The sequence below is a fragment of the Electrona antarctica genome, assembly GCF_951216825.1.
Source record: "Electrona antarctica genome assembly, chromosome: 3".
Classification (NCBI taxonomy): Eukaryota; Metazoa; Chordata; class Actinopteri; order Myctophiformes; family Myctophidae; genus Electrona; species Electrona antarctica.
In genome coordinates, this window is record NC_136808.1 from 39,176,403 (window position 1) to 39,198,247 (window position 21,845).

General features: G+C 41.9%; 1 protein-coding gene across 6 annotated transcripts in view; it reads right to left on the reverse strand.

The window, feature by feature from the left end:
• phkb (phosphorylase kinase, beta) overlaps nt 1-21,845 on the reverse strand; it is a 153,396-nt gene that overhangs the window by 90,701 nt on the left and 40,850 nt on the right. For all 6 annotated transcript variants that reach the window (XM_079497969.1, XM_079497968.1, XM_079497973.1 and 3 more), the window contains 2 exons: nt 16,901-17,016; nt 7,052-7,115 (listed from right to left, as the gene is read on the reverse strand). In XM_079497969.1, the coding sequence (XP_079354095.1) occupies nt 7,052-7,115; nt 16,901-17,016 (180 nt within the window). The remainder of the gene's footprint in view (nt 1-7,051; nt 7,116-16,900; nt 17,017-21,845) is intronic.

The following is a 21,845-nucleotide window of genomic DNA, read 5'->3' on the forward strand; positions in this document are numbered from 1 at the left end:
GTGCAGGTATCACTGCAGATCTACAAGCTCACGTGTCGCGCTGCGACACGTGAGCTTGTAGATTGGCTATTTTCGGCACACAGCTGACTATCATTTCAACGGCACCACAGCCCGACAAATTACATTTTAGATTTAGTCAACTAAAATCGTATGGTATTTAGTCAACTAAACTAGACTAAAACTAAAACATTTCAGGTGACGAAGAGGAATTTCATTAAAACGTCTATGACTACAACTAAATACAATTTTGCTAAATCAATACTGCATCGAACCCATTCCTCCAACCAACTGAGATGGCTGTGAAAACCCATTTCCCGCCCACGTTAAACCCCGCATTTCACAAGCAATCAAAGAGTAGCGTGAATGCACACGCTCAACTTCCTCTCATCATAACAGACTCAGAGCTTGCTGGGCACATTAGTCTGCTTGAACCAGCCTCATCTCCATCTTTATGCAAGTGAACAAATCAAAGGGACAGAGGCAGACTAAGTAGAAAGCATTAACAGCCATAATGAAGGTAAAATGCCATTTCATCACACGGCCCAGCTTTATTTGCCCAGGGAGATAATGGAGTGATAGCAGGAATGTTTATTGCATATCATCTATCAGCTTCTCTCTACGCCAGGGGTCTTCAACAGGGGGTCCGGGACCCCTAGACGGTCCTCAAGGGAGTACTAGAGGGGGCGGGGCCGCCACATGTTTGTGTGATCATGTTTGTGCCTCTGAGACCTTAGGGTCAACCCCTGAATCTGCAACTCAATTTTATATAAGGGTCCTTGCTTCAACTCTCTCTCTCAGCTAAGCGGTCCTTGGCCTGAAAAACGTTCAGGCGGATCAGACCAAGCCCTACATAGGGATTTGACCAACATAAAAGGCTGTTGGCACGTGGCAGCAGTCAGCCCGCTGGCGCCACCGTCAGGACAGTCTAGCACAGGTGGAAGAGGACCTGAGGGAGTGCTACATGCAGGTCAACACACTGGGACTAATTGAGTTGTGTCAGGTTGTGTGACTGAGGAGAACACTGGATGGACAGAGGTGGGGTCATGGCTGTTACCAACCAACATAAGTAGGAGTTGGGGTCTATGTGTGCTGGCCAAACAGTCACAAGCACTGCAGCTGAAGGGTAGGCCTGCACAATTATTACATAATCGCCGAATCCCAATTATTTGAGATAATCACAATTATTTTTGCATAACTGTCAATCGTTTCCATGTTGGAAAATGTCTAAAGATTTTCAAACATTTAAAAAAAAAATAGCAGATCTACCAGCTTACAACACGCCTAGCTTACAACAGCTTACAACAGGCCTACTGAAGGGGACACTGGAACATGCACATGAGTGAATACAAATGAGAATACAGCCAGGGCCAACACCCCCTAGGTGTGTCCAAGGACTGAACATTTAATTAACTTTAATTGAGTATTAACACACACAAACATATTACTATATGGTACTACAGTAACTACACAATGGATAAACTTCCACCCACATAAGAAATAAACAAAGCCATAGGTGTCTAATTTGATCAATGTTATGGCTTTTAATTCTCTGCAACGTAAACATCAGCATGAGGCTTTCCATATACAAATTCTGAATATTTTTTAAAGTGAACGTTTGTAACTCAAATCTTTGCTTCTGGGGGCTCCAGTTGATATATCCCCAGTACTTTAGTCAAATATTACTCCAGGTGTACTGTACTCGTTTTATTTTTTATTTTTAATCTCACGATTTTGCAACCCATTTTTTCACCCAATGTCAATTATCTAATGTAATCCTGGGCGCTACACTTCCTCTGCCAACCTGGGGGGGCAGCGGAATGACCTCATGCTTCCTTCTATGCATGAGGAGTCGAAGCTGCTTCTTTTCCCCTGACAGGGGGAGTTTCCCCGGCCAGACATAGCGCGTGGAAGGAACACATTATTCCGACCAGTTCCTTTCCCCTCCATCAGGTGCCCCGGCTGGCCAGGGGGAGGTAGTTTAGAGACCAGGATTACTGCATGTTTTTTGTGAGGGTACCTAGCGTCCTCAGCGGGAATCAAACCCAGGACCTTCTAGCTGTGAGGCGACACAGGTGTACTTGCTTTTAACAAAGACTGCAGTACATGTTAAAAAAATACAAATTATATTTTCTTTTATAATATCAATGCATTGCTGTTTTGAAATCCCCCATTCCCCCCATCTTGCCACCCTAATTAAAACCCACGCACCCCGTTTATCCGGCTGCCTTTGTCCGCCTTCTCCTACCAAACCACACCGTTTGCCTATATCTCACCATGCACAACACCACTGGCATGCAACCATGTTATTGCGCAACATTTCACAGTGATGCAAATTACATCACATTTTAGGCCACACCCCATTTCACTGTGCACGCACGCACGCACGCGCACACACACACACACACACACACACACACACACACACACACACACACACACACACACACACACACACACACACACACACACACAGCAGTACAGTACAGTACAGTACAGTACGGTATAGTATTGTACAGTACAGTATGGCACAGTACAGTATAGTATTGTACAGTAGAGTACAGTATGGTACAGTACAGAACAGTATAGTATTGTACAGTACAGCACAGTAGAGTATAGTACAGTACAGTCTGCTACCGTACAGTACAGCACAGTATGGTACAGCATGGAAAAGTATGGTACAGTACGGAAAAGTATGGTACAGTATGGTATGGTACGGTACAGTACATTACGGTACATTATGGTACAGTACAGTACAGTACAGTCTGCTACATCACATTACGGTACAGTACAGTACATTATGCTACAGTACAGTACAGTACAGTACAGTACAGTACAGTACAGTCTGCTACAATACAGTGCAGCACGGTACAGTACAGTACAGTACAGTACAGTCTGCTACATCACATTACGGTACAGTACAGTACATTATGCTACAGTACAGTACAGTACAGTACAGTACAGTACAGTACAGTACAGTACAGTACAGTACAGTACAGTACAGTCTGCTACAATACAGTGCAGCACGGTACAGTACAGTACAGTCTGCTATGGTACAGTACAGTACAGTATGGAACAATACAGTACAGTACAGTATGGAACAATACAGTACAGTATGGAACAATACAGTACAGTATGGTACGGTACAGTAAAGTATGGTACAGAACACTGGCCACCTGGATGGCGTGGCTCTGTGCTTGAGTGAGACCTTCTAGTTCAAATAATTCAGAAGACTTGAGCTTGCAGATCTGCTATTTTCACTATATTTTAAATAAGGTTTAAATGGTTCATTCATCATGTACTATTCCCCTCCCTAGAGGGGAATAGATCAATGGACTCAAAAGTACAATATTTGTCTTTGAAATGTAGTTTGGTGAAAGTCATACATAAAAATAATAATAATACTTGTTGTAGGAGCCAAAACTGACCTAAAGCACATTCTGAGTGATTTACAATATTATTGCATTTATGTTTATTGTTATTGTGTTTTAACAAGGTGATATAGCATAACATTATTATTATTACCAGTATTTGCATATTGTTGTTGTGGTTTGTTTACTAATATCAGGTATTGTTTATTGCAATGTTTTGATACATTTCTAAGTATACTGTATTATATTGAGCGATATAACAGCTACTGCGCATGTGAAATTGGCAGTGACGTCAGAGAAAAGCGAAAGTGAGTTCAGAGTTGAGCTGATGCAACAGTGGAACGACACAAGTTTTTGACCGTAAACTTCGTAAACTTCGTTTACTGTGGATTAGGAAAGGAATCGTGTTTTTATTGTTTTCTTTGGTGTTGTTAAGCCAGTTATTATTTTCAAGTGGATCCTTTTTGAGAGAAGCTCAGGAGGAATTCTGTTTGTGGATGGAAATAAGGGATTGGACTTTTCAATAAACTCCCATAAATACACAAGGACGATCTCCGCCATTCCTTGGAGGTTGTGAGTTTGATAACAAATAAGAAGTGGAGAATATTATTCAATGATACGAGTCAATACTAAAAGTTCTGCTGGATATTACTGTGACTAGTGAAATCGCCATTATACTTGTTATTATCCATTACTGATCCTAAGGCACTGCTATGTCTCTCATGATCTTGACCTCTTGTTTACAATGTGGAGGAAACATGGCCTTGAGTGAACTGTGCTCCAGTCTGTGAGTCTGTCAGCGGGCCCAGGATGTGCACTCAAGCGCGAGGTCTACTGCCGTTCTGGCCAAAGAGCTCATCTGCTGCCCTGCCAACGTCACTGCTCTGGTCTACTGCCGTTCTGGCCAAAGAGCTCATCTGCTGCCCTGCCAACGTCACTGCTCTGGTCTACTGCCGTTCTGGCCAAAGAGCTCATCTGCTGCCCTGCCAACGTCACTGCTCTGGTCTACTGCCGTTCTGGCCAAAGAGCTCATCTGCTGCCCTGCCAACGTCACTGCTCTGGTCTACTGCCGTTCTGGCCAAAGAGCTCATCTGCTGCCCTGCCAACGTCACTGCTCTCAACATTTTGTTGCACAAGCTCAGGATTCCAATAGCTTATCAGACATATACTAATATTGAACCAATTAAAAATATTAACAAGAGCTTTGGACTAAGCTTTGGTCCGTGCAATCTTATTTTAATTCACACGAAACAAACCGCGATCAGCAACACTTTAGTTATGGGCCGTGTAATCTGAGTTCCCAGAAGTTTCATTTATTGGGCCATGAATAAAGCAGCTGGATATGATTAAAACGGAATCTGAGAAAAGAATCTGAGATACAGTAAATGATTTGAAAACAAGAAATGATGACGTAGTCATATTTGTCATCTGAAACGAACGCTGTCTCCATTGTGCATCTGCATTTTTTTCTCCTCCCCATATTATAATTCTGTTCGTGGTTCAATCACAGTGTTTTGTTGTGTCTTTCCTGCTGTCGAGTTAGCTCATAAAATTAGCGGCTATTACTTGTCAGTAGCTTGGAGCTGTGGCGGTGTTGCATGCATAACTCTGTGGTGCGGGGCAGGGCTTAGGAGGCAGCCAGTCATGACTAGGTCGCTACTACGTGATTGGCTACACGAGTGGTGCAGACTCCCATTGGCTTAGGCGACGTTTCAGCAGACTCCCATTGGCTTAGGCGGCATGGGGTCGACTCCCATTGATGACTAGGTCGCTTACATTTCATGAGCTGTTGTCAGGTTTCACCTGACAAAAATCACACTGGTGTGAAGTGAGGAGGGCGCTCTTATCATCATACATCATCATACATCACATTCCGTGCTCAGCCAATCAAATCATCACTATGATGTACGCACACAAAGTTGGGAATAGGAGGGGCTAGCGCCCCTCAAAAAACTGTTTACTTGGATCGGTGGATGGAGGCGGACTTTTTCACTTCCGGTTCATCTCCAGCTTTATCAATCGTCTACAGTAGCAACCGCGAGGCAAATTGAATATGTTACATACGAGCGCGCAGTCTATCAAACCACTGAAACGACCACATGACGTCAATTTACGTCATCTGTGATTAAGCGTTGGATTAGACTTGATGTAAATTTACATCAATGGCAGTGAATGTATATTAACACATATTGATTTCTATATTCACCGGTCATAGATACAGTATATAGTGATAGATATAGGCTATTATGTACATATATATTTTATAGACTACACTCACTACAGTATGTTCACGGTATTCGATTTGATCATTTTGTTCCTATTCATCTGGCTTGACTCTTCCTCTTACCAGTTAGCTCTGCAGTGTTTTTAGTCTATGTCCCCTGAATCTCCCTCCGGGGAACAATAAGGGTTTATCTTATACAGCTTTATATAGTGGATAAAAAATGACTGTTCCATTCTTCCCTCTGCCTCTATACTAATGGATGTTCTACACCACAGTGGATTAACCCATTCAGGCCTGACGTCGAAATTTATTTATTTTTTTCTTTCTAAATCATGACAATTTTCGGAAAGATTTGAGGCACATTTTAACGATTTTTCAAAAATAGCAGACCTACAAGTTCATAGCGCGCCACTCGGTGGCGCGCTATGAGCTTGTAGATCTGCTATTTTTCAATAGCTAAATTATAACAATGTTTAAAACACCAAAAGGGGTTCCCGCCCCAAAATGGGTTAATGGTTAATGTGGTTAAACGCTAACGTGACATGGATGCGTTCCAGGTCTCAATGGATTAAGGGGAAAGATGGGAGCAAACATCAGCAGGCTTCATCCATCAACATCACTAAAGCACACAAACTGTGTGTCTGAGAGAGACTCTAAGCAACAATCTACACCTCTGCTGCTTTTTTCTTGACAAGGACCCCCAACTTGGAATGTATTTGGCTGCAGACCCCTATTTGATACTATTTTGTGCCAGGGACCCCTGCATAAATACAAGATTTGTCTTGTTACAAATATTTAGAATTTCCCAATTTCCCCCAAAACAAAAAAATATATCTACTAGCCCACAACAGCTTTCAGATCAGCAACTGACTAAGTATGACTTGCGGATAAAGTGGTATACACAAATTTGCATGCAATATTAAAAAATCTTGCTGGAACCCTCTCGAGGACCCCATGGGGTCCCGGACCTCGCTTTGAGAACCGCTGCACTAAAGACAAGGGGAAAAAAAGAGTGCTGAGAGTGATTCTAAAGCACAATCTGATAATCATCTGGCGAGGGGATGATAGCGCTAATGACGCCGATGCTATCCACTCATATAAACTGTTGCCATCTCCACGGCTTCCGATGAATTTCTTAAATTTCTCCCGCTTTCCCTTCAACGGCAGGAACCGTAATCATGGTTGACACATCATCATGATCACAGTGATTTACTGTATGGAGCTGTAATGGGCCCGGCACATTTGAATTAGAAATTAGGTTCTCTGTCTATCCATCTGCCACCATTTTTATACGCACGCGCGCACTCACACACTCACTCACTCACTCACTCACTCGCGCACACGCACACACACACACACACACACACACACACACACACACACACACACACACACACACACACACACACACACACACACACACACACACACACACACACACACACACACACACACTTACCTGATTGCCAAACAGGTTGAAACCGTTGATGGCCTCTAGGGCAGCTTTGGCCAAACCCACAGAACTGAAATGAGAAGGAATGATGACACTGTTAGCTGCCTGTTACATAGCAGCACAACAACAATGTATAAATGCCACCAACTTAAACATCTTCATTTACTCTTTAGTTCCTCCACACACACACACATTTCCATGTGTTATCATTGCTGTTGTATCCTACTGGTTCAGCCCTCACCGGGGGAAGGTGGAGCCTCCGTCCTACTCCTCCTGCCTAACACTCCCTGCTGGTCAATCATGTTCATCATAATAGACACTTGACAAGCCTGGATGCACAATTGTGGATTTGAACTCACAACCTCCGCGGTGGTGGACAGCTACTTTACCACTGCACCACCCAAGCTCCCCATTTTCTCAATCCAGACTCCAGAGTGAATAAAAAGCCTAAGTAAAAATAATTAGCAGGGCTCCGAGTGATTGGCCTAAAATGTATTGATATGCAGACTGTGAATCTCTTCGATCCGCTACGGGCCCCAGAATTTGGAGGTTGGTTGTTGGTGGTTTACAAAAGTGACATTTTAAGAGATTTAAGCATATTTTGTGTAACGCGATAATATTGTTAATCGCAATTATTTAGAACACAATAATCGTGACATATTGTCCCCATCCCTAATGACCATGCTTGAATAAGAAGAATAAGAATAAGAAGCAATCAGTAGCACTGTTTACCTGATCAAAGTGAGTCAGTGGAAACAGAGTACAGACAGAGATGTTTTAGAATTGAGCTACAGAGTCGAGGTGGCTTCTCAAAAAAAACGATGTGTTATTATCAAATAAAGGCCAAGCAGAGCTGTCTGGACTGCAGTGAGCTGTAGATAATGGATCTCTATAAAAGGCTGCTATTGAATTTTACACCCGGCCGGCTACAGGGACAACAATTTGACTGTCATTCTGCACTCCGCCATCCCAGACCCAAACACCTCATACAACCATCCACCCTGGAGATCTGGGAGGGAAAAATACATGTCGTGAATACAATTCAATTATTGTTGACAGTAACCTTGCATCTCCATATTTCAACTTTTATTACTATTATTATTTATTTTTATTTTTCATTTAAGTCCTACTTCATCATACAAGCTCATACAAGAGAGCACAAAAGTAGTGATACTACCAGAACTACAAGCTCACTAGCTCAGAAATTGGCTACTTTCACCATTTTAAATAATACAAAAATTAATAAATAAAAATATCCGACCCGACACGGGAGCAACGGAATAGCGGGTATGCGTGTGACATCACCATCATACCCGGAAGTTATGCGGGAAAGCCTACTGAGTGGAGGGAAAATCGCTATCTGATTGCATTAAACAACGTTGAAACCCACTTTGCCACTCGATTTTCCACTCACTTTATGCATGCTCATACCCTCTAGAGAGTAAACTTGGGACCAAGTCCAGAGACTTGCTGACACATCAGAACATGGCTGGTAACAGCATTAGCAGAGAGCCTTAATCAATGCTAATGGAAAGCGGCCAGCCAGCCAAGTATTAACTTTTGAATAACACACCCACCGTGCATTAGGACACGCACACACACACACACACACACATTAAAAAAACGCTCACAATAAGCATATCGCAGAGATTTTAATGGATCGTGAAATTGTCCTCGTCATGCATTGGGAATTTGGGATAATGATGTGCAATGCGTTGCTACAGCGTATGAACACCTTTTTTGACCAACGCGTACACGCCCACAGATGCACTGGCATGCATATAGCCGCGAGCAGTGGTGGAAAGAGTAAGTACTGTACTTAAGTACAATTTTGAGATATTAGTACTTTACTTGAGTATTTCCAATTTCCAATACTTTCACTTCTACTTCACTAGTACATTTTGGATCAAGATATTGCACTTTTACTCCACTACATACATTTGAAAACTAGTTACTTTGTAGATTTCGATTATTATTACAAAACATACATTAACCACTTTGACCCTATACATTTTGGCTAATTGAAAATAGCCGATCTACAAGCTCACAATGCACTGCGATGCGACACATGTGAGCTTGTAGATATAGCTATTTTCAAAATAATTTTGAAAACTTGAAACGGGACATTCTGCACCATGAGTACTTTACTTTTGGTACTTCAATTACATTTTGATGCCAATACATTTGTACTTTTACCCAAGTAGATTTTGAATTCCAGACTTTTATGAATGAATGAATGAATGAATGCCTTTATTGCAGACTCAGGTCCATAGAGAAACATGCAAAACATAAAATACAATATACATCCAATAAAAATAAATAAAAAACAGTCCAAATGTACATGTTAGACAGGCATCTGTGACAGTTATAAATAAAGGCTTTTAAGCCAATGTTTTCTAAGGCTAGAGGAGTATCTAGTGCAACATTTGACAGGGTTATTTATACTGACGATTATGCTATTCACAGACTCATCCAAGCGACACATGAATCTATGCATTAAGTTCCGGAGAACAGCTTGAAAAGTATTGACTCTTGCAGCCACAAACATTTCACTTGCACTGCACCATCTAGTGCAGTGCATTTTACTAATATTACTTCTATATTGCAGTATTGATACTTTTACTTAAGTAAAACTTTTTAGTAGTTTTTCCACCACTGCCCGCAAGACTTGATGTGACCGCTACAGCAAACAAAGCGGCGTGACTTTGAATGCCTGGGTGGTTTCTATTGCAAACTACCACTGTAATAGTCTAGCATGCAGCTTTGTTGTTGGTACTTAATGAAACAATGTACAGCTGGCAGCAGTTAACGCCACTTCACACCTTAACATCTCCTCTCTCCAAATAGTAGCATGGTCCCAGCCAGAGCAATGGGAGTTAATTTCACTTATTTGCCGTCTGTGCTTGCGTTCATGGAATTATAATGAAATGGTCAATGGTGCATTTATTATAGGGCTTTAATTAAAAGCGCAGCGCTTCGCCGCTTTACATAGATGCGTTTCAGAATCTATATTATGGATAAATCAGTGTTGTGCTGATATCATACCTACAACAAGCTCTTTTTTTTACTCTATACCAAATCTATTCGACCAAAATAGCAGATTGTGAGCTTGTATATCTGCTATTTTTGGCAAAAATGTCACCCAGAACATGCAAGCGGTTAACTAAAATGTAGTTTTAGGCATATTTTGATTATGACCATAATATCGTCAATCGCAATTATTTTGGCCACAATACTCGGGCCTTAAAATGTTCATCACCCCATAACTACACGAGACACATTTCTGGGCGACGTGAATGTTCACGTATGCTGCCCTACCAAACCCCTTGTTAACGATTTTATGCATTTAATTGAATCTTTTAACCTCACACTTTTGAACACCGGACCCACACATAGGCTGGGCCATACCCTAGATCTTATCTTATCCTATGGACTTAACGTGAACACTGTTGAGCTCATAGCTCCCTGCCTGTCAGACCACTGCACTATTCTATTTAATACAACTCTACCCCCACCCCCCTCAAAACCTCAACTTCCCACTCGGTCCTCACGCCTCATTAACTCATCAACCGCCAATAAATTCTCAGAAGCCCTCATAGCTGCTTCAAATAGACCTAACTGCATTATCGAGACCTCCCCCCCCCATATCACTACAGAAGAACTAACCTCCCTATTTAATTCCACCTGTGCCACCATCCTGAATTCCGTCGCCCCACTTAAAATAAAAAAATCCAAACCGAAAGGCTCCCCCTGGCTGAACGACAACACCAGAGCCCTGAGGAGGGAATGTAGAAGAGCCGAAAGGAGATGGAAAAAAGACAAGCTCCATATTTCCTTTGAAATACTCAAAAACAGTCATCTCAAATACCAAGAGTCCATCAGCGCAGCAAGAACAAACTACTTCTCCAATCTAATCTCCGACAACTCCCACAACCCAAGGATCCTGTTTAAAACCATAAACTCTGTCATTCACCCGGCCCCCAGTACCAACATGGACATGTCCGAAGCAAAATGCACAGAATTCCAACAATTTTTCATCAATAAGGTCAATAACATTCGAAACAGCATGACCCCACCCACACCTAACGCAAACAACACACCTGTCTGCTCATCCACACTAGACAGCTTTCTCCCAGTCTCTCTTCCAACCCTCATCAAACTCATCTCCTCCATGAAAACTGCCACCTGCCCACTTGACATCATCCCCCCTACCCTCCTGAAGGAGGTTGTTAATACTGCATCCCCCAGCATCCTCGCCATCATGAACAGCTCCCTGGCCACCGGTACAGTTCCAACCTGCTTTAAACAAGCAGTGGTCCAGCCCCTTCTGAAAAAGCCCAACTCAGACCCCGCCCTCCCCAGTAACTACAGGCCCATCTCAAAACTGCCATTTCTCTCAAAAGTCCTGGAAAAAATTATTCTCAGTCAACTCACTCCTTACCTAAACCATAACAACATCACAGAAACATTTCAGTCAGGCTTTAAAGCCAATCACAGCACGGAGTCGGCACTACTGAAGGTGCAAAATGATCTTCTCCTCACCGCCGACTCTGGAGACTGTGCTATCCTGCTCCTCCTGGACCTCAGTGCGGCATTTGACACCGTAGACCACAGCATCTTACTCCACCGTCTTCAGCACAATACTGGCATCAATAGCACCGCCCTGGCCTGGTTTTCATCTTACCTCAACAACAGAACCTTCACAGTTAACATCGGCAGCTTCACCTCCCCACCCGCCCATCTGTCATGCGGGGTCCCACAGGGATCGATCTTGGGCCCCATTTTATTTTCCATATACATGCTCCCCCTAGGCCAAATCATCCACAAACATAACATCTCATTCCACTGCTACGCAGATGATACACAACTCTACCTTCCCCTGAAATCAAACAACCACTCACAACTGGACAACCTAAGGAACTGCCTCACAGATATCAAACACTGGATGTCACAAAACTTTCTGCAGTTAAACGATACCAAATCGGAAATCATAATATTTGGTCCACCTAACTCCACCGCACAGATCCAGACGGACCTAGGCAACCTCTCCCACCTGGTCAAACCCCACGCAAAAAACCTGGGTGTGCTTTTCGACTCAGAATTTAAACTAGACAAACAAGTAAACGCAGTTGTTAAATCAAGCTTCTTCCACCTCCGCTCCATAGCCAAAATAAAACCATTTCTCTCCACCCCCAACTTAGAAACCGTCATTCATGCCCTCATAACATCCCGTTTAGATTACTGCAATTCCCTGTTCACCGGTATCAGTCAGTCAGCCCTAAACCGCCTCCAACTAGTCCAGAATTCAGCAGCTAGGCTCTTAACTGGCACCAAGAAGAGAGACCACACCAAATCCCTTTTATTTGTTTATAAAGCTCTGAATGGCCTAGCCCCTGCCTACATCACAGACCTGGTAAAATACCCCCCCACCACTAGGCACCTCAGATCCACAGACCTTGAACTTTTAGATGTCCCAACAACCAAGCTGAGGCTCAGAGGTGACCGTGCCTTCTCAGTTGCAGCCCCTAGGCTGTGGAACACCATCCCCTACTCCATCAGAACCTCCCCCTCCATTGACGTTTTTAAATCCCGACTTAAAACCCTGTTTTACTCCCAAGCATTTGATTCCCCGTGACCTTGTTTATGTTTGTTTTTTAATAGTATATTGTTTGATTATTTTTTGATAGTTTGCTTATAATCATGCTTTCATTGTCTGTAATTTTTCTTCTGCTGTCTGTCTATCTGTGGTGTTGATAAAATGTCTGTACAGCACTTTGGTACAATGGAAATTGTTTTTAAATGTGCTTTATAAATAAAGGTGATTTGATTTGATTTGATTTGATAACTACACGAGACACATGCTAGTCCAACACACGTAAGCCAGTTGTGGGCAGAAAGGGCTCGGTGCTCAACAGGGGTAGAGTGGCGGCGGTGGTTCAGGGGTAGAGTGCCTGGATGGTAACCGCAAGGTTGCCAGTTCAAACCCGGGCTCCCCCAGAGTTACTGTCGAAGTGTCCTTGAGCAAGACACTGAACCCCTAATTGCTCCCGATGTGCTAGTTGGTGCCTTGCATGGTTTCCGTTGCCATCGGTGTATGAATGTGTGTGTGAATGGGTGAATGTAATGCACAATCTCTGTAAAGCGCCTTGGATAAAAGGCGCTATATAAAAGCACCATTTACCATTTACCAACAGTGGGACAAATTGAATATGAAGAGAAAAATACCTGGGCACTTCCCGGTATTCATTTGCAGGTGTGACTGACACTAGCATTGAAGCGTCAGTTTGACTCAGAGAATACCCTAGTCTGAATGTCACCAATGCAAATTATTAATACAATGTGCACACACCCAGTGGAGTGCTCCAGTGTTTTAGCTGTGTAAATGTGGACTATTGGTTTTCTGACCAGATGGCCTGGTGTAGTTACGAAGCTGTCAGCGACTCACAGAGCAGATAAGGAGCAAATAGGAAGGGCTAGGGGGGAAAAAGCCCAACACAAGCATGATGCAATCAGTTGAGTAGACAGCTTGAGAGAAAAAATATATAGTTATGCTGATATCACTGATTGGGGGAAAAAAACTCATTCATTATTGAAACCAAGACAAATCAATGTAGGAACTGACTTGATTTTAATCATGTAGATTAGGGGACTTCAACGTTTTGTGGTTAACCCATTTAGGCCTGACATCGAAGAAAAAAAAACGTTCGCTCTGAAAGAATATATATTCAAAGATTTGTGCCGCATTTTTACGATTTTTCAAAAATAGCAGACCTACAAGTTCATAGCGCGCCACTTGGTGGCGCGCTATGAGCTTGTAGATCTGCTATTTTTCAATAGCTTAAGTATAACATAATGCTTAGTTAAAACACCAACCCACCCAAAATGGGTTAATGGAACCAGAAGATCAATGACATCACTCTATCAGCATTCTATTGAGATAAATATAATTTGATACTAATTTCAATCCTTTAGTGTGTAATATAATTTGAAAACAATTATATACACTAGGAACTTGATGCGTTGTGAAACTCTTCATATCATTGGTCCTCACTAATGCTCTTATACCATTGTCGTCTACTTGGTCTCAGAGGAGTGCTGTAGAGTAGACTACCCGTGACATAATTGATTGGAAATACAAGCTAATATTTAGAAAATGCAAGCTCTCTCTTCTTGGAAGTTAGCATGCTATAATGGAAGCCATTGTTGTTGCATTAACAAAATAAAATAAAACAATATTGCGAGCGCACATTTTTTTGTACGAGGGTGAAGAGGTCATTTAACTAAAATGATAAGATTTTTTCCATCTAGTTGTCGGTGATTTGCTTTTTTATGTCAACTGCAGGAACCTTGCCACCTGCTGTGTTACTGCACATATTATGCACAGTAGTCTAAATTACAAATGGTGTCAGCTCATTTGTTGTTACAATCAGAAAGCCTCTCCTCACAACACTGAGTTTGTTATCTCTACGTTGTGGAGATCTCAGCAAGCTGCTGCCAATAACGTCAAGTCCTGCTTTCCACTGATAAGGAAACGGAGGAAATTGAGGATCTTTATCGGAGACGTTGAAGGGAGAAAGGGGGGAGAGAGAGTGAGAGATAGAAAGATATGGCAGTTTGAACTGAATGAATCAGTTACAACCACACAAACAACAGGACCGAGCCGTGCTGTGTTCCTCTCCAATCATTGTAGGATCTCAAGCTAAAATGTGCTGCTCAGTTGTGGGCTCCTGATAAGTATTTTCCAAGTCAGCCTTTGGGACGATTGAGCAGTTTCACCATTCAGATAACAAGAAGGCAGTATTCATTTTTGCTATGCAATGGCTCAACAATGAGCTGGATTATTTCTAACAGTAGTGTTTTGTTTTTTAATCACCCTTAAATGTAATCATTTAATGCGACAGTTTGTCGATTGGGTACATTTACCTAAACTTTGGCTCTGATAAAAGTTAGGCACCTATCATGGACGGAATTATGGGAGAGAAGATACCAGCTAATCCAACATTATTATCAAATCCTGTCACTGAAAGGGGAAGCATGGTACTTTATGATATTAGCCCTGAGTGCAGCCAAATGCATAGCAATATGTTGGGAAAATGAAGAGGCCACTAGTGTGTCCCTATGGCTCAGAGAGCTCTCCTCATACTTAACTTCAGAAAAAGATAATGTTTAATCTCAAAAGGCAACACATTTTGGCAAGTGCTGCAGAGGTTTGGAGACCTTTCCTGCAAAATAGAAATGCCATTAATGGGAAATATTAAAAGCTAGATTTAATCCTTTTGGCGTGCGTCACAGTGCCAAAGGAGCACGCAAATCTTACAGAGAAGTTTGAAAAGAGGCCAATGCAATGTTATGTGAGTGCTAATATCTTGTGTTTTTGTTCTGTCTATGTATTTGCATGTTTTATTAGTTAATGTAACGGCATCTTTCTTTAACCTGTGCAACAGACATCAGCAACGTTGTCTTGTTGTTTGCTTGCACGCGCGTGCCTGTGTGTGTGTGTGTGTGTGTGTGTGTGTGTGTGTGTGTGAGTGGAATTTTTCTTCATTCATCAAGTCATTGGAATTAATGAAAATAGCTTTTTTAATGTTCTTTTGAAAATATTTTGAAAGAATAACAAAATGAAGGAAACAAAAAAAAACTAGAACTAGAAAAAGTGCCCTTCTGGGCACAGGTCTCCACCAGGAGGATAGGATTGTGTGTGATGTTTGGCAAAATGTTTAGGAGTAATATAAACATGTTTATTTGTTTGTGTGTGTGTGTGTGTGTGTGTGTGTGTGTGTGTGTGTGAGACGCGACTTGGCCTGTTGTAGCGCCACCATGAGGCTGATTTGAAAACTGTCAAGTGACATTTCTTCCTCAGCCTAGTAGTGGGAATAGGCATGCACAGTTTCACCGCAATCGGACGCTGCGTTGCGGAGTTGTGGCAATTTGTACAAAACGGGTACAAAACGGGCTACTCCTGAAAACTTTAGAAGCCAATCGTAGCCAATCAGGATGGATAATTATGAGAAATCAAACAAATCACATGATCACATGACTATGGAGAGCATGTGTACCGATTTGCGAGAAATTTGGATAAAATCTGAAGGAGTAATATTAGAAAATGTGTTTTACATATGTCGGCCTCCTGGTGGCGCTATAAAGAGCAGATGTGAAAATTTCCAGGAAAAGGTTTTTCCTTGGCCTCTAGGGAGTGTGCATACATGGTTTTACACAGATCGGTGCAGTTATAGGTAAAACACAAATCGGCCAGTTATAGCGCCACCATGAGGCTGAGTTGAAAATATTCAAGTGGCATTTCTTCCTCGACCTAGTGGGAATTTCACGGAAATCACACCATGTGTTCATGATTTGCAGCATTTTGTTTGAAACGGAGCACTCCTGCGAACTTTGGAAGGCAATCTTAGCCAATCAGGATGGAGTCTGAAAAATCTGAAAGACCTGTTTCGTTGAATGGCTCAAGAGAGACTGTGTACCAATTTGCGTAATGTTTGGACAAAATCTGTAGGTGTACTGTCAAAACATTTGTTTTGCACAAAGGGGCCTCCTGGTGGCGCTATAACAGGCCAATGTGAAAACTTTGGGGCAGAGGTTCAGCTCTGGCATTCAGGGAGTGTGTGTGCAGAGTCTGGCTGCGATCAAGCCAACGGTGCCAGAGATTAGCTGTTCACAGACGGACACACGGACGGACACACGGACGGACGGACACACGGACGGACGGAGTGCAAAACATACTCTCTCCCCATGCCTTCGGCCTGGTGGAGACAATGAAGGGAACCATAAAAATGCGTCTGCGATGTGTTAAAAAGAAACCACTTGGGAGAAGCATGTGCGTGCGTGTGGTTCTGTACAAACCTGGAGTGCAGCTCTGTGCTTCCATTGTTGTACTTGCTTCCTCTCTCCCACATCCCAAAGTCTGGGACTCTGTAGGCCCGTTCCACACAGAACACAAGGTTCTGGATGAAGGACACCTGCATGGATTCAAACAAAATGAAATCACATGACTCAAAATGTTTCTATGACCAAGTCCTAGTGTGCAATTTCTGAAACAGTATGAAAAGGACCACCTTCTCTGTGCCAAACTGAATCTATGCCTGTCTGATTACTAGGGGTGTAACGATATAGTAACTGTATCGAAATATCAATTTGAATAAAATAAAAAAAGTATATCGATATGTTATGTTGTGACTTTGTATCGTATCGTTTTGCAATGGAAATATTCGGTGTCAAGTCGTTTTGTAATGTAAATAATCAATACTAAGTACTAAGCATTGTATTTAGCAATTTTAAGAAGAAAAAAGAAAAATGTGTGTATTCTGTGTTCATGTCAAGGCGTGGGTTTGTCCATATGTGTTCAAATACAATGTCCATCTATTTGCCAGAGAATCATTGTTTACTTATTTACCGTATATCCATAATAATACATCTTTCCCTTAAAAATCCACAAGTTTCACACATTTTATTTGCTAAATAGTTACTGTATTGATTTTCAAATCATTGAATCGCATCTCGCCATAATGAACCAATATCGTCTATGTATCGTATCGTCAACCATGTATCGTGATACGTATCGTATCGCTGTGAAAAATATATTGTTACACCCCTACTGATTACTGTTAAATCAATTCTCCTGTGGACCCAATTTTGCCCAATACCTTCAAAATAATAACCATTTAGCAGGAACACTAAATCAACTGAAATAATACAAAAAAGTGTACCAAATAAACAATAAATAAATGTGAAATGACACAACACAGTGAATAGCTCCAACAGAGCCCATGATGTGGGATGCTTGTGGCAAGGGAGCTGTAACATCACCCATTGGTTTCTACAGGCCCCTTTTGAAGCCTCTATAGTTCAGAAAATTAAAATCCACCATCTTGCATTTCCAGTTCCAAAACAAATCTAATGCTATGCATGTGCAAGGGGAGCGAGGGCGGGTCTTCACTCAGCAAAAGCAGTAGAAGCATACCCTTCTTTTTAATTAATTTAAGAATTAATGGAAGCATAATTCACCAATAAAGAAGACATGAAACTATATCGATTGAAAATATACAGGAATGTGATTATGTAAAGGTTTACTAAAGGTAATATAACCAAGTGTAAAGTCGGGTAATATTGCATTGGCTTTGACTGGATGAACTATTTTCTGCAACTGCAAAAGGGGAATTAGTGCCACCTTCTAGACCAGTGGTTCCAGGTGGTCCCCAACTAAATGGAGAGTTGGTAACCAAATATTGACCCAAAGATCTTCAAACACACACACACACACACACACACACACACACACACACACACACACACACACACACACACACACACACACACACACACACACACACACACACACACACACACACACACACACACACACACACACACACACACAAATTTCGAACAGAAGATATTTGCATTAGCAGAATATATAGAGAAAGCTTGGGGCATGCGGACAAAGAGAACTTATATGTGATGTATTTTATTTTATTTTTATGTTTTTGCTTATTTCTGTTTTTTACAAATACTTGGTGTAACTTCTGTGTGGGAAGTGAACGTGATATTGTTTATTTATAACTTGTAACTTCTGTGTGGGAAGTGAACGTGATATTGTTTATTTATGTAACTGTTGTTGGTGTTTTATAATCCCGTAAGGGATGGGTCTTAACGACAAGATTCATTCATTACACACACACACACACACACACACACACACACACACACACACACACACACACACACACACACACACACACACACACACACACACACACACACACACACACACACACACACACACACACACACACACACAGGCTTCATGTTCAACATCGAAAGCTTGCCGTGTGGTGGCAACCATTCGGCTATTGGCTCACCCCCATCACAAACTCTTAAACTCTTGACTCTCCGGATCCTTAAGCTCCATTAACAAAATGGCTGCATGAAGCCTGATTGAGCGATTCTTAAAAGTTGTCCCCCTTAATTCTACCATATATGAGTAGGCTGGCTGTGTCACTGTGACAAAATCAATAACTGGGGAAAAAAGTCAAAGAGAGACATTAAATATATATGATGACTTAGAGGTCCTGAATCATTAAAAAGACTTGAAAGTAGCTATGAGATTGATGGGACTTCTAATCCACCATGACACAGAGAGGGAGGGGGTACGTGAAAGAGGGGGCGGGGAGAGAGAGAGAGAGAGAGAGAGAGAGAGAGAGAGAGGGAGAGGGAGAGGGAGAGGGAGAGGGAGAGGGAGAGGGAGAGGGAGAGGGAGAGATAGAGGGAGAGGGAGAGAGAGAGATAGAGAGAGAGAGATAGAGATGGAGTGTGTGTCAGTGTAAAGTAGGCCAGGCTGTTTAGAAGGAGAAAGGATGCCCGGCCTCTTTATGAGCTTTTATGCGAGCAGTGATTAACGAGGAGAGCTTCATGCTATCTTAATGCTATCTTAATGAATTATACTGTACTGTACTGCCCACCAGCACAGCCACTGGAGCCCTGTCCAACACCACTGAAAATCACTCTCTCTCTCACACACACACACACACACACACACACACACACACACACACACACACACACACACACACACACACACACACACACACACACACACACACACACACACACACACACACACACACACACACACACACACACACACACTTGAGCTTGTTGTTGATACTTTTGTGTGACACTGTAGTAATAGTGTAGTATGACGAAGTAAGGCATTAATAAAAAACAAACAAACAAACAAAAAAAACAGAATGTACACACCTCCCATACACAAACAGAAGAAGCATTAAAACGCATATTAAGGTCGATGAGAGCAACACAAGAGCTTCATTTGATCTAAAAAAAAAGAGAAAAAAACACTGCAATGCAGCTTCCAACTCCAGTCAACTGCCAGTCTCCAGTGGCCTTCCTTCCCACAGGCACTAATCTAACAACCAATTTGAAATGTCAAGTAACAAACGTGAATCCTGTTAATTTGACTCCCAGAGTTATACATAGATACGGTACATGAATACAGGCTTTTACGCCTTTTGAGTTGGCAGCACAATTTGCCATGCATACAGGCCCAGATTTACCGTTGGGCTAGGGTGAGCTGCAGCCCCTAGTATTGCAGTATTGTCCGGTATGTTCCACAGCCACTTTCTTTAGTGACCATCTCTGTTACTGTGTTTTCATTATCAGAACATTGTGAAAAAAGGAATTTAGCTGTAAAACATCTAGTGGCTCCATTCATTCAGCACCATGGACAGCACCTATAGTCTAGATGGAACAGGGGGTTTACGCACATAGGGTGGATTTATTAACCCCACCTGTTTTTTCTTAATCCTTGAAGGGTCTATTTTAAGATTCTGCCAGGTAACAAGAAAAAAAAATGTCCCAAGGGGTTCATTTTTTAAACCGTTCTTACACATACCCTACCTAAATATGCAAATGAAGAGACAAGAGAAAACAGCATACTGTAACTATTGACATAAACAACCTACAGGGACAAATTAACATGTTTCCATACAATTATTACCCAAGGAATTTAAGTTTTTGCCCCAAAATAGAGTCAAGATGTGCTTGAATCTTCATAATAACCATTTCTTTAATTCCTTGGGTCCTAATTGTATGGAAACGTGTTAATTTGTCCCTGTAGGTTGTTTATGTCAATAGTTTTTCTCTTGTCTCTACATTTGCATATTTAGGTAGGGTATGTGTAAGAACGGTTTAAAAATGAACCCCTTGGGACATTATTTTTCTTGTTACCTGGCAGGTAAGGATTAAGAAAAAACAGGTTAAAAAATCCACCCTATGCGCGTAAATCTAGACTATAGTCTCTGTCTGCCTGCCCGCCTCTCTATCTTTTGGGGGAGCTGGGTTGAAATTGTGCGCAAATTGAGTGGCAAAGTGAGTTTAACGTCTAATGTCATATAATGCAATAAGATAGGACTTTTCTGTTTGGATGTATGGGCTGTCAAGGCCAGAAAGTAGTTTTTGCCACTCAGTAGGCATTCCTGCATAACTTCCGGGTATGATGCTGATGTCACGCGCATACCCTCTATTGTGCATGTTGGCTCACTGGAAACACTCTTCTACACCAGTGGGTCTCAAAATGTCCTTGAGTGGATTCCAAATGGCCCCATACGTGTATGTAACTCTGAGAGTGTACAAATGGAACCAAATGGACCCATAAATGGACCCTTATGTGTCCATTTGGTTCCATTTGTACACTCTCAGGGTTATGGGGTTCCTTGAAATTAAAATGTTCGAGAACCACTTTGTCTAAATGGAACAGAGCCTTAATTAGTACCACCCTCAACACCTGTGAAGGAAGTAGGGAAGGGGCCCGGCAGTACTAGGAAGAGTTATTCTGTGTGCATAAAGCCCATTTGCTCTGCTACATCTCAACACAAGGACATGAAGTAACATTGATCATGTTTATGCATTCTGAATTGAATTATACAGGCCAATAAGACCCTTTTTAAACATGCTAATGAAGTGTGCAGGACAGGACGGCCCTTGTATAAAAGTCACATCATCCATTTTAACTCGCCACCGGGAGCGAGAGAAAAACAATTGAAAAGTTATTAGGGAGGGATTTCTGTGAACAAAACGAACATTGTGTGGCATAATTGTTTAGAGGGCAATGTCTCAGCTTGTCCTTAGTTTGGGAAGATAAGCTAAAACTTGTCCATGAAGCACTTCTTTAATTTCACCCCTCTGTGGCTGTGAGCAAAGCTGAGAAGGAGAAGACTATAAAAAAAATATTTACAATTAACAAACTTCAATGGACTCCTGAGGCTCCAGTCTA